At 41.1% G+C, this 14570-nt stretch overlaps 1 protein-coding gene across 1 annotated transcript; it reads left to right on the top strand.

Moving 5' to 3' along the window:
- The first annotated feature begins 1874 nt into the window (after positions 1–1874).
- Positions 1875–14295, top strand: LOC21388307. Its single transcript, XM_024167553.1, has 9 exons — positions 1875–2358; positions 2797–2846; positions 2941–3019; positions 3123–3218; positions 3387–3467; positions 3592–3683; positions 12671–12763; positions 13475–13543; positions 13836–14295. Exons 1-9 carry the CDS (start codon positions 2032–2034, stop codon positions 13972–13974), a joined length of 1026 nt encoding a protein of 341 aa, XP_024023321.1. The 5' UTR covers positions 1875–2031; the 3' UTR covers positions 13975–14295.
- The last annotated feature ends 275 nt before the right edge of the window (positions 14296–14570 follow it).

The raw sequence follows: 14570 nt of genomic DNA on the forward strand, positions 1-14570 counted from the left end.
TTTCTAAACCACTTTCTAATCCGTCTAATTTTAATCTATGATCAAAAATTGTACCTAAACCATATAACAAAGGCAACTTATACCAATATTTTTTAAATTTTTTTTCCATAGACTGAATAGGAACTCCTAAGATTGGGTCCTCCCTATAGTCGTGAAATAAAATACTAATTCTTAAAAGTTCTCCTAAAGCTAAAGGTGATGTTGGGTAGTATGTTCCACTAAGTTTTAGAGTAACTTCATGAAATATACCTAAAAATTGATATAAAACTTCGGTATTTTGCCAATCAAATTCATCTATATGTCCTACTCCTAATTTTACACACATATAGTTTGTTATAGCATCCTTATAAGGGATGCATTGTTGAAGCATAATATAAGTTGAGTTCCATCTTATAGGCATATCTAACGCTAATGCTTTAGGAGGTATATTTAATGCTTGTAAGAACCTAAACCAATCTTCTTGTCTTTGGTTACTACATTGAATCCATGCAAGACTATCTCTAATTCTTTTAATGTGATTACCCATTTCTTTTAAACCGGATTTAACTATTAAATTGATTACATGACATGCACAACGTTGGTAGAAAATAGTACCGTCACCGAATAGACTTAAATCATTTTCAAAGAATTCAATTGCTTTTGTATTGGCACTAGCATTATCTAATGTTATAGCCATTACTTTATCTCTTAATCTAAATTCATCAATTACATTTAAAATTGTGTTATATATTAAATCTGCGCTATGTGATCCTAGAACACATTTAAAACCTAATATTCTCTTATCTAAATCAAATCCTTTAAAGTAATGTCCGGTTACAGCTAAATAATCTTTATTGGCAACGGCAGACCAAATATCTGCCGTTAACGCAACGCACCCGCTAGTCGAGTGCAAATTTATTAATGCATCTTTTTCATTTTTAAATAATTTTAATAAATCTTTTCTAAGAGTAGTTTTTGAAGTGAACTGTGCATTAGGATTGTGTACAACCTTAATATATCGTTGCCAATTAGGATGCTCTACAAAACTAAGTGGTTGATCTAAAGCAGCTATCATTCGCGCAATTTCCATACGATCTACTTGCGGATCGTATTTCCAAGTGGTTAGACCACCGGTTGCGCGATCAAAAGATAATTGTGTTTGGCGGAGTTCGGGTCCGCTAGATTGGCTAAGCTTTTGAAGACACTTTTCAGAGTGTCGTCTCAAGTGTGTGGTGCCGTGAATAGTGTCACATTGTAATTTAGAGAAACAATATTTACACTGAGCCGATTCTGCTCAGTGAAACAATATTTACACAAAGCAAAATCATCAATAGTGTCGCCTTGTAAAGATTGTAACGAACATAAATATGGTTTTCTTAACGTTTTCAAAATGATTTTGCTTTCAATACAAAAGTAAAAATAAGATTGTTTTGAGAATCATTCTGGGCCGAATCTGAAATTGTATTTGGTTAGTTTTTTGAGAGATTATTTTGAGTATAATAAAAAAAATAAAATCGTATTCATTTATAATTATTAATTAATACATTATAACATTATTGATAAGTGCTAAAAAAAAAATGACTTTTAACTTTTAACTGTTTTTTAATTCTTTAACAAAAATTATTTTCATTTTTTTTTATTTTCGTTTTTATTTTTAAAATATTTATTAAATAAATACGATTTACAAAATATTTTTATTTTTATATCTTAAAAAATGTTTTAAAAAAGTAAAAATTAATTCCAAACGCTCACGTTATTTCACGCCATTTTTTTTGCACTCCTTTTCATTTTCCAGCAACTCTAACGTAACCCGCGGGTAAACTATCAGGAATGAGGAAGGAAACAAACAAAACGGGTTCTCCACTACGAATAGATTGGTTTTTTTTTTCCTTTCTTTTTTCTTTCTTTTTTTTGTGAATCAGAATGAAGCAGATATATAGAAAACGAACCCACAGACAACACAATCATCAACTCACAATTCAACAGTAAACTAAAAACATACCAGAAATATCAAGCCCATAATCATCATCATCATCGCCATTGTCCTCAACAATGACGGTTCTGAATTACTTCATCACAGTGACCTCCTCAGCCACGCCCATTTCTCAGGACTCCTCCGTAACCCCATCGGCGCCCGACCCACGACTAACCAAAATCATTTTGCCGAAGAAGAAGCAAATGAAATGGTCCACCGGGGTGGCTCCGGGGGATTATGGCGGTCCACCGACAACGACGAAGCTCCGAAAGTATTGGGGAGGCGAAGAAGAGGACCCATTGACCTCCGACGAGTTTATATGGAACAAAGACTTTATGGGTCGCATGAAAAGATTGATTCAGGACTCTGATTCCGATGCTTCCGCTCAAACAGCTCCCGTTAAGGTTTCCATTTGCCAGTTCTCTCATCTGTGTTTCCTTTTGTTTTTCTTTTTGTTGCCTCTTTTTTCGTTCATTTGATGGCACTTTGAGGCTGATGAGAAATGTTTCAGTGGTTGAACACGAGTGTGTTTTTGCATTTTGCTCATTTATGTGTGTGTTTTCTTTTCGTGGGATAAGATAGTGTTCTGTTGATTGAATTTTTGGAAGGTTTTTATTTTCCTGTTTACTCAGCTGGGTTTCCTTTTGTTTTTCGTTTTGTTTCCTGTTTTCCTGTTCATTTGATGGCAATTTGAATTGATGCTGCTAAGAAATGTTTCCGTGGTTGAACAAGAATGGATTTTTGCAGTTTTACTTGTTTATGTGGTTTTTTTTTCCTGCTTAATGTTGGGATGAGATGTGTTTTGATGATTGAATTTTTGGTGTTTTTAATGATATATGCAGGAAGAGCCATCTGGGTTTTTAAGCTTGAATAGAGTCATGTCACTTGACAGGTTTGTTAAGAACAGCAGTTTCAATTGTTATTTGTTTACTTTTTATTTTTATTCTTAGTATCTTTAAGTCTTAACTTGTCTAAATCATGGACAGTATGGAGGTTGATTTGAGCAAAGAACTTACAACTCCTATCAAACGTGAATTAGATTTGCAAGTTGAGCCTACAGCTCAGGTACAGTACCTGCATAAATCCTCCGTTAAAATAATTGAACTTTTCTGTTGAAATAAACTATGCACATTTTATCTTAATGTCTGGAAATTTAATTGATTATCAGTCCGAGGGAAGCACAGCGACCAGATGGAAACCGGCACCAACACGGCGAGAGCAAGAGAAGTGGGAAAGAGCAACTAAGGCTGCGACTGGAGGCAGTGTGAGTCATTTGTTGCCTCAGTGTTTTAAGAGAGTCCCTTTGATGCCTGTTCTTGTCTCATTGGCATCCAAAAAATAGTTTTGTTCTTATGGATGATCTTTACTAAATAGTATTAGTGAGAAGGATGCTTGCTTAATTCGTACTTTTTATGTTGTTGTAATCTTGTAGGACGTGATGTTTCGAGAAATAAGGCGTCCTCGAGGGGACCCTGAAGTTTTGGCTGCTCAATCAAGGGAACAGTATTTCAAAGTAATTAATTCCGGCATCTAGAATTACTATTAAATTATCTCGCCTCCACCGATATTTGTATCCCTCTTGTGCATCTAGAGTTGAATGTTTTTTTTTAATTTTCCTCCTAATCTTGCTTTTGCAGTTAAAAAATAAGTTACAAATCCTCACCCTTGGCATAGGTGGTGTTGGTTTAGCCTCAGCTTATGTTTCCTATTCTCCTGAAATTGCAGCTAGGTAATGAACATTTCGAGCATTAGTTGAAAAAGCAAAGTAGTTCAGAACTTGTTATGCTATCGACAGTTTGCTTTTATGACTGGGCACTTGTCCATATAGCGCATAAACTTTTGTTACTATATTTCTGCTAATTCTAGTTGTTGGTTCTTTGAAGTTTTCTGCATTCTAAGTGACAATAGAACTTAAAAGTTCAATCTCTTTATGCTGGTGCTTAAACAGTCAAACGTATTTTTATGCTCTCACCATAAAGATAATTGGTGGTAAATGATAGTTCAATTCACAAAATTCTACAATACTAAAGAGCTGCCTAGTCTTCTCAACAACAACAACAACAAGCCTTAATCCCAACTTAATTGGGGTCGGCTATATGGATATCACTTTTTCACACAGTTCTGTTCGAAATTAAACTTTCCTAAAGGCCTAGATCTGGAATGTCTTTCCTAACTATTTCGGTCCACGTAATTCTTAGTCTACCCCTCCCTCTCCTAGTATTAGGTATAAGAATGTCCTCCCAAGCACGAACTGGTACTTCTAGCGGTCTACGTTGGACATGTCCGTATCACCTCAAGCGGCCTTCACGCACCTTATCTTCTATTGGTGCTACACTCATCTTAGATATATGTTGGCTCTTAATGGCCCAACATTCACTACCATATAACATAGCTGGGCGGAATACAGTCTGATGAGTACCTACCTGCAATGGACAATTCCTAGCAGCTAACACACGCCAAGGCTAGCCAAACACAAGAGATTAATTGAGAAAAAGGAGAGCTGAGAATATCTCAGAGCCCTTTACTGGTATTAACTATGGAAGTAAAAGAAATTAAAAATCCCACAGCTTCGAGGCGCTGCTACCTCCACTCACTAATTTCCTGCCTCACTCCTAGCATCTAGCCCTTTTATTCATGATTCGGTTAGGCCACTAACAGAATTTCCCATGTGACCAATCATCAAATGCCACCTGTAGCTTAGGTATTTGGGCCTCCTGGAGTACACATTACCAAATCGAACGTTCCTAACACTTCCCCCCTCTATGACATGCACCTTGTCCCCAAGGTTGAATGTCGGAAATTGAGCAGACATGGCGGCGGCTGACTCCCATGTGTTTTCAAACGAAGGCAGACCCTGCCACTTAATGAGGACTTCGTGGTCGCCATTGAGCAGCTTGCGACTGGGTATGACTTCTTCGGGTTGCACTTGAAGCTCACCATAGGCGCCAAGAAAAGTAGGAAAATCACTAACAGGTGCTTCTGGTCGGATGGCCTTGTGGAGCTAAGAAATGTGGAAAACAGGGTGGATCTTTGCAGTGGGCGGAAGATCCAGCTTGTAGGCAACTGCTCCCACTCGCTCCCGCACGCGGAATGGACCGTAGAAACGGGGGCTGAGCTTTTCATTCGGCCTACGGACCAGCGAGCGTAGTCGGTAGAGTTGCAATTTTAGGTAGACCAACTCACCCTCTCCTGAAAAGTGACATCACGCCTTCGCTGGTCGGCTTGCTTCTTCATGCGATCTTGGGCCTTGAGAAGATTCTCCTTGAGTTCCTGAAGGATGGAATTGCGTTCCCTTAGTTGCTGATTCACGTCCTCCACAGGGGAAGGATCATCCGTAAACTTCAAGAGAGTTGGGGGGTCGTGGCCATACAGAGCGCAAAAGGGTGTCATTCCCGCCGAAGACTGGAAAGTGGCATTGAACCAATATTCAGCCCACATCACCCACTTAGGCCACGTCCCTGGTTTGCCTGCAATGAAACACTGTAAGGTCTCCAAACACCTGTTAACCACCTCCGTTTGCCCATCCGTTTGAGGGTGGTACGCGGAGCTAAGTTTTAGCTGTGTCCCAGCTTGCTTGAATAGTTCGGACAAAAATTGGCTAATGAACACGCGGTCACGATCGGAAACAATTGACCTTGGAAACCCGTGCAGACGGACCACCTCACGAATAAACAGAGTGGCTACTTCTCTAGCCGTGTAGGGGTGGCACAAGGAAAGAAAATGGTTGTACTTGGATAACCGGTCAACGACAACCAGGATCGTATCCACTCCATGAGTTTTGGGCAGCCCTCCAATGAAGTCAATAGAGATGTCCTCCCAAACCTGTTGAGGGATGGGAAGCGGTTGTAAGAGCCCGGCGGGGGTAAGGGAAGAGTACTTGTTGCGTTGGCACACATTGCAGGCAGCGACATACCCTTGGACTTCTCTTTTGATGCCATCCTAATAGAGCACCTGGGAAATTCGTTTGTAGGTGCAAAAGAACCCGGAGTGACCCCCTGACGGAGTTGAGTGAAATTCAGCCAACAATAGGGGAATTTTGGACGATGTTTTGGGAAGTACCAAGCGTCCCCGATGAGTCAGATATCCCCTACTCACTTGGTAATCTGGATGGCTGTGTGGGTCAACGAGAAGATCCTGAATAATATGGCGGAGGTTGGCATCCTCCTGCACCTCACGCTCTAGCTCCTCCCGTCATGCAAAGGAAACAATAGAGATGGCGGCCAACTCATGAAGATTGGCCTTTCGTGATAGTGCATCAGCCACTCGGTTAGAAGTACCTGTCTTGTACCGGATTTTGAAATCAAAGCCCATCAATTTTGACACCCATTTCAGGTGTTCCCCTTCAATAAGCCGTTGCTCCAGAAGATATTTTAAGCTTTTTTGGTCGGTTTTGATGATAAAGTGTCTTCTGAGAAGGTAGTGGCGCCACTTTGTTACTGGCAAAACAATAGCCATAAGTTCTCTTTCATAAACTGAACGAGCTTGGGCCCTTTTTGACAAAGCTTGGCTCCAGAATGCCACTGGCCGGCCCCCTTGCATGAGGACTGCTCCAACACCAAAGCCCGATGCATCCGTTTCAAGCTCGAAAGGAGTGCTAAAATCCGGGAGGATTAATACGGGTAGGGTGGTCATGGCCGTTTTTAGACCCTCAAAGGCCGCTTGTGCTGCGGAGTGCCACCCAAAAGACTCCTTTTTAAGCAGCTGAGTCAGTGGGGGCAGCCAGCGCGCCATAACCTTTGACAAACCGGCGGTAATAGCCGGTCAAGCCAAGGAACCCCCGAAGCTCCTTGATGTTCAGAGGTACTGGCCAGTCCGCGACATGAACAATCTTACTGGGGTCAGCAGCTACTCCCTCGCCCGAGATGATATGGCCCAAGTAATCGATGCTAGTCTGCCCAAACTTGCACTTTTTTCCGTTTAAAACCAAATGGTTTGCTGCTAAAAGTTCAAAGGTAGTCCGCAGGTGTCTCATGTGGGATGGGAGGTCAGGACTATAGACTAAGATGTCGTCGAAAAACACTAATATGAATTTTCACAAATGTGGACGAAAAATATCATTCATAAGGCTCTGGAAAGTGGATGGGGCATTACATAAACCGAAGGGCATTACCTTGAACTCGTAGTGGCCATCGTGAGTTCGGAATGTTGTCTTGGCTTGGTCAGTCTCCACTACTCGGATCTGATGGTAACCCGATTTGAGGTCGAGTTTAGAGAAGATCCTACTGCCTCCTAACTCGTCAAGGAGTTCATCCACCGCTGGAATAGGGAATTTGTCTTTGATGGTGATTTTGTTTAGTGCACGATAGTCCACGCAAAATCGCCATCCTCCCATCTTTCTTAACGAGCAGGACAGGGCTCGAAAAGGGGCTGTTGCTGGGCTGGATAATGCCTGCTTGTAACATTTCGGCCACAAGCTTTTCAATCTCCGTTTTCTGCGAGTAGGGGTACCTGTAGGGCCGAATGTTCGGGGGTGACGCGTTACTGAATAAAGGAATGCAGTGGTCCTGGTCCCTTGGAGGGGGCAGGTCCGTTGGAGCTAGAAAAAGGGTGTCAAATTCATGGATGAGACTCTATAAACCTGCCGGCACTGAGGAAGGGGGACTAGGGTTCTCTGGTTGGATTGCTTGCAGTTCCACAAGTGCTCATTGTTCAGCTTGCAGTAACATCTTCATAATAGCCTTTAAAGGGGCCTGTTGTTTGGTGTATGCTGGATTGCCGTGGAAGGTGACCAGTTGGCCCCCAATGGAACACTTTATTGTGAGCTGCTGCCAGTTAAAACAAACATCCCCTAGTGGTTTCATCCAAGCCACGCCTAGAATCACCTCCGGCACGCCTAAGGGAACAGGGAAAAAATCTTAGGTGGTACAAACCCCTTGTATTTCCAATGGAAGGTTTTGGCAGATCCCGCTTCCTCCTTGTCGCACTCCATCCCCCATCTTAACTTGGAACAGCTTCGTGGGAGTTACTGGTAAAACCGAGCTCCTCCACTAACTGCTACGAGATAAAATTGTGCGAGGCTCCTCCATCAATAAGGACCATAACTTCTCGCCCCTGTACGTTCCCTTTTAACTTCAAGGTTTGGTTGCTGGTTATCCCCACCAGTGAGCTTAAGGAAAGCTCCATTCGAGCATTCTCAATACTTTCGTCCTCCCTTGCTGCGTTCTCAGCCAGAGGTTCCTCTTCTTCTTCCTCGGTCTCAGCAATGATCATCACGTTGAGGTGTTTATTCGCACACCGATGGCTGGGGTGAAACTTCTCATCGCAGCGGAAACAGAGACCCTTCTTTCTCCTCTCTTGGGCTTTGGCTTTTGACAAACAGCGGTGGAAAGGGTCTTTTCGGCATGGGAAGGGTGTCTGAGTGGTGTGGTTCGAAGAAGGAGAGGAGGGGGAGTTGTGGAACGGCAGTGGTTTCACTCCCTCGTTCACTGCCACTTTAGGGTTAGAGGGAACACGTGTTGGTTCTAGGGTCTGCGTGGGTCACGTGACAACCTCCACCGACCCATGACTTTTCTGAGTATTCCACGTCTTTCCTCCTCTAGATTTATGTTCCTAAGCCCAGCCCAATTCCCAGTTCTTCTCCTCAATTCTCTGGGCCACTTCCATCAGGTCCAGCAAGGTTGGTGTGTGGGCCAACCGTAATTCGGCCCGAACTTCCGTTTTCAGCCCATGGAGGAAAGCTCCTCTCATGAACTCGTCGGACGCCTCCAGTAGCGGTGCCGACAGCCTCTCAAAGTGGCCGCGGTATTCTCCCACAGTCCCCGTCTGCTTGATGCTCATGAGTCCCTTGTATTGGTTGTCTGCCATGGACGGATGAAAACGCCGAAGCATGGTGGATTTCAACTCGGCCCAAGTGCTTATCGGAGCACGCGCCCCCAGCCACTGAAAAAATTCCAGTGCTGCTCCATCGAGGTGCATGGCGGCAGCAGCTAACTTCTCTCCCTCCGGCGTACTGTTGACGTAGAAGAATTGCTCCGCCTTAAAGAACCACGCATGTGGCTCGTCTCCTGTGAAAAACGGCAGTTCTAGTTTCCGAGGGCTTGCAACCCTTGCTCCTGTCATAGTTTTTGGTGATTGATGAGCTCTCACGCCTCCCTCGCGATCCACTGTGGAACTTCCTCCGATCTCTCCTGGGGATGAGGACGAATCTGCCTGCAACTTCCCTTTCTCCATTGTCAGTTTCGCAACAACGATGTCCTGCAACTGCGAGAACCCGGTCTGCATCTTGAGCATCATTTCTTGCATGGCTGCCATGTCTGTTGGGTAGTTCGTCATTCCCTCTTCAATGGCGCTCAGGTTTTTCTCTACGATATCAAGCCTTCCCTCCATTCTCGTGTTTCCCATACCCAGGTATCGATTGCTCTGATACTAAGTTGATGAGTACCGACTTGCAATGGACAATTCCTAGCAGCTAACACACGCCAAGGCTAGCCAAACACAAGAGATTAATTGAGAAAAAGGAGAGCTGAGAATATCTCAGAGCCCTCTACTGGTATTAACTATGGAAGTAAAAGAAATTACAAATCCCACAGCTTCGAGGCGCTACTACCTCCACTCACTAATTTCCTGCCTCACTCCTAGCATCTAGCCCTTTTATTCATGATTCGGTTAGGCCACTAACAGAATTTCCCATGTGACCAGTCATCAAATGCCACCTGTAGCTTAGGTATTTGGGCCTTTCTTGGGCCTCCTGGAGTACACATTACCAAATCGAACGTTCCTAACACAGTCCTATAGAACTTTCCTTTCAACTTAATAGGCATCTTACCATCACATAAAACTCTCGTAGCATTCTTCCACTTAACCCATCCTGCCTTAATCTTATGTTGAATATCCTCTTCTATGTCTCCTTCGTACTGCACTATAGACCCAAGGTATCTAAACTTCCTAGAAGCCCTAATCTCCACACCATCTAAAGAAATTCTATCACTCTAATTACTTGAGTTACTAAACCTATAATGCATGTATTTAGTTTTCGTCATACTTAACTTAAATCTCTTCATCTCGAGGGTGTCTCCACAGTTCTAAGTTACTGTTAACTCCTTCCCTATATTCATCAATTAAAATTATATCGTCTGCAAAAAGCATACACCAAGGAACTCTATCTTGGATTTCTCTTGTCAGCTCATCCATCACGATGGTGAAAAGATAAGGACTAAGAGCAGATCCTTGATGTAGCCTCCAGCAGTTCTCACACTCATGACCACCCCATCGTACATGTCCTCAATTACCTTGATATACCTCACATGCACTCCTCTCTTACCCACCATAAAACTTCCCTCGGCACCTTATCATATGCCTTTTCTAAATTTATAAAAACCATATGTAGGTCCGTCTTTGCTTCTCTGTACATTTCCATCAGCATCTTAAGAAGAAAAATGGCTTCTGTGGTTGATCTGCTTGGCAGGAAGCCAAATTGGTTACCTGAGATGGTAGTTGTGGCCCTTAATCTCCTTTCGATAACTCTCTTACAAAGTTTTATAGTATGGCTTATTAACTTTATGCCCCTATAATTGTTACAATTCAACACATCTTCTTTATTCTTGAAGATGAGGACAAGAATACTTTTCCTCCATGCATCAGGCATATGTCCTCCATGCATCAGGCATATGCTTCTTCTTTAGTATCTCATTAAAAAGCTTAGTGAGCCACACAATTTCAGCATCTCTTAACGCCATCCAAACCTCTATTGGAATATCATTTGGCTCACATACCTTCCCCTTTTTCATCTTCTGTAGTGCAGTTTAAACTTCCGAGACTCTGATTCCTCTTGTATACATCACATTAGGTTCTCCTTGTGACCTAAGATTGTCAAACTCTATCGCATGATCATCATTATAAAGTTTCTCAAAGTAACTCCTCCACCTTTCCTTAATGTCTTTATCTTTTGTCAGAATCTGATCCGTATCCTGCTTAACACACCTCACTTGATTTAGGTCATGACACTTCCTTTCTTTTATCCTAGCTAGTTTATATATATCATTCTCTCCTTTTCTAGTCCCAAGTTTACTATATACCTCATCTAAGTAAGTAGAACAAGCCTTACCAACTGCTCTCTTAACTTCTTTCTTCACTTCTTTGTACTTATAAAAAGTTTCAACATCCTTACGCTTTGGTAAATCTCTATATAAATCTCCCTTGATCCTAATAGCCTTTTGAACTTCCTCACTCCACCACCAGGTTTCTTTCCCGGGGGGGCCTTTACCTCTAGATTCCCCTAGTACCTCCTTTGCCACTTTTCTAATGCAGCTGGCCATGGCATCCCACATAGTATTTGCATCACCTATATATGACCAAGTAGCCTCATCTAACAACTTCTCTTTAAAGGTCAATTGCTTTATTCCCTTCAAATGCTACCAACGAGTTTGTGGGAGGTGCTTTATCTTAGTTCTTCTATAGCAAAGCTTAATGCTCACATCTAAGATCACTAACCTATGTTGGGTGGCTAGTACTTCTCCAGGAATTACTTTACAATTCTTACATAGAGAACGTTCTCTATACGTTATGAGAAAATAATCTATCTGGCTCAAGTTCCTCCCATTCTTAAAAGTGATCAACTGAGAATCTCTTTTCTTGAAAAATGTGTTTGTTATGATAAAATCATATCCCAAAGGCAAATTCTAAAATATATTTTCCTTCTTCGTTTCGAGCTCCAAAACCAAAACCACCGTGAATCCTTTCGAAGTTTTCCCTTTCCTTACCAACATGGCCATTGAAATCTCCTCCAATGAAAATGCTATCCTCATTGCCTATACGACACACTAGGTCATCCATGTCTTCCCAGAATTTGACTTTAATTTTCGCATCCAATCCTATTTGTGGAGCGTAAGCACTAATTACATAGATGAACTTATTTTCTAGTACCAATTTGAGCATAATAATTCTATCCCCTATTCGCTTAATCTCAACTACGTCATCCTTCACAGTTTTGTCCACTAAAATACCAACTCCATTGCGATTCCTTGCCAAACCTGTATACCATAACTTGTGTCATAAATTTCCAATCTCCTTTGCTTTCTCTCATGTCTACTTCGTTTCCTGTAAGCATAAAATGTTAATTCTTCTTCTTACCATAACATCTACTAACTCTATAGAACTACCAGTTAAAGAACCTACATTCCAACTACCTAAACAAATTTTCCTATCATGGGCTAGCTCTGCCCCTTGCACACGTCCATGAATGTGCAAGGACCCCCCTTGCATATGTTTCACCATATCCGGGGCCCCACATGGCGCATGGGCTCGCTTTTTCCCCCGCACACGTCCATGAATGTGCGAAGATCCCTTTGCCTATTTAACACTATACCCGGGGCCCGGCATAGCGCGTCGCACGTAGGGAACGCCTCAACAGATTCTATGTGAGTGAAATCTATAAGAGTGACTTATTTTTACGTTGGCCGTCAACCTACCGCAACCCTCCTCCTTTACCCGGGCTTAGGAGCGGCTATATAAACGCATAGGCAGAGTTAGCTGCCTAGTCTTCTCAAAAAAAAAAAAAAAAAAAAAAAAATGCCTAGTCTTTTTGTGCTTTGACTATTTGTATGGAATAAGTTGTGATAATTCACGTTGTAGATTTACAATAATAATTGGCTCACCGCTCATGTTAGCTATAGGGCAAGGTCACTACTGGAGTTTAGATCTCAGGTTATTGGATGATGTTGGATAGAAGTTATTTTCTCTCCCTGTCTTTGATGCGCATCTCTATTTTATGTATTTCAGCTATGGTGCTGGATTGGTTGGTTCTTTGGTATATATGCGTATGCTTGGAAATACTGTTGATTCGATGGCAGATGGAGCAAAGGGACTCGTCAAGTATGTATACAGCTTTCTGATTTTTAAGTTTTTAGCTCTTACTCAACTGGATGCATGGCGTTTGTATCCAACTGCTGAAATTGCATATCCCTGATTAATTTATTATAAGTTCTAGTGAGTATTGAGTTCGTCTGCCAATATATAAGGATAAATATAAAGCAAAAGGATATATAATTTGGATGGGAGATCCTAAAGAATTATACTCTTTTTTCACAACTGTATGTGAAAAATTCTTTATGTAGTAGAATATGGCAACATGTTATTCCTCTAAATAACATATTTGTGAGAAAATTTCGTGAGAATTTCATTATGTCGTCTGCTCCAATGGTCATGGGGTTTACAGATGGAAGCCTCAAACATGATTTTTCAGCTTTAGTCACCAATAACATTTCGATGCCTCCAGTGAGGTTCACTTATGTGAGGCGTGCTAAGCACGCGGTCTAGCTAAGGAATTAATGACGTGTACAAACCCACTAATCATCTTATATTTATTTCATGTAGGGATTTTAATGTCTATCCCATTCTACTTGGTTTCTTCTATATATCTCCAAGTACAACATTGTTATTTTTTAGCGTGCTTCGCAACCAAGGATAAACTACTCTATAACCACAATTGAGCATGTTAGATACTAGATAGTTAAATATTCCACATTGTTGTTTAAATATTAGAGAGTATATTCAGTTATTTTACTCACCGGAAGTTTAATGCAGGGGAGCAATCGGGCAGCCAAGAATGTTGGTTCCTTTTGTACTAGTCATGCTCTATAACCGGTGGAACGGGTGAGTATTTTTCAAAATATGTAGGGCCACCACCGGTGCTAAGCACCACCACTAATAGAAAGTAGACTCCACACTGAGGGATCCACTTTTTATTAATGAGTGGTGCTCAATACCACCGGTACCTATAGCATTATTTCAGTATTTTTTGGTTTGTTTTCGTGCTTTTGTTGGCACATTGGATTATTAACAATATTGATAAATTGTTCCAGTAAGGTTTCTTGAAAATAACAAAAAATCTGCAGCTATTCTCCTTTCATTGCTTAACTAACAATGTTGTGTTTTGATATTGTAGAATTCTTGTTCCAGAATATGGTTTCATGCACTTGGAATTGATACCAATGTTGGTGGGATTTTTCACATACAAGATAGCTACTTTCATTCAAGCTATAGAGGATGCATTTATGGTGGTTCAAAAAGAGACCCGAGTATAAAATGAATCTTCTCATACGTAAGGAGAATCTAGGACAACATTTATTCAATTGAAATTTCCAGCATTTCATTAGAAACCATATATATATATATATATATTTCTTACAATAAAGAAAGCCGAAACAGAAGGTACAAAGAAAAAAAGGACGTCATAATAGGGCCAAAGACCTCAATATTATTGCTCCAACAATGGTGGATTATAAGGGAGCCAGACAAGAAGTATCTTTCTGTCATCAATGATTCCCTCGTTGATTGAGAATTTAAGAGGGCAAGGTATTTTTTTCCTCTTAAATAATGGGGCAAACACTAATGGGATGTTTGTTTTAAGGGTTCATCTTTGGTTCTGAATCATAGTTCTTGATTCTCTACAGTGTTTTTCTCTTATAAAAAATTTAAATTTTAAAAATCAGAATCATAAATCATAATTTTGAACCTATAAACCAAACGTCCCCCTAATGCTCAAAGTTTGATTTTTTTTTTCTAATTTTTATATTTTTGAGATTTTTACTACGGGATTTGGAAAAAAAATAAACTACTAATAGTATGTTTTTTAACCGTCAAATTGCATTAGAAATTGTTTCCTCTGTATACTTTTTTT

Source organism: Morus notabilis, unplaced genomic scaffold (genome assembly GCF_000414095.1).
Source record: "Morus notabilis unplaced genomic scaffold, ASM41409v2 Scaffold412, whole genome shotgun sequence".
In the NCBI taxonomy this organism is placed as follows: Eukaryota; Viridiplantae; Streptophyta; class Magnoliopsida; order Rosales; family Moraceae; genus Morus; species Morus notabilis.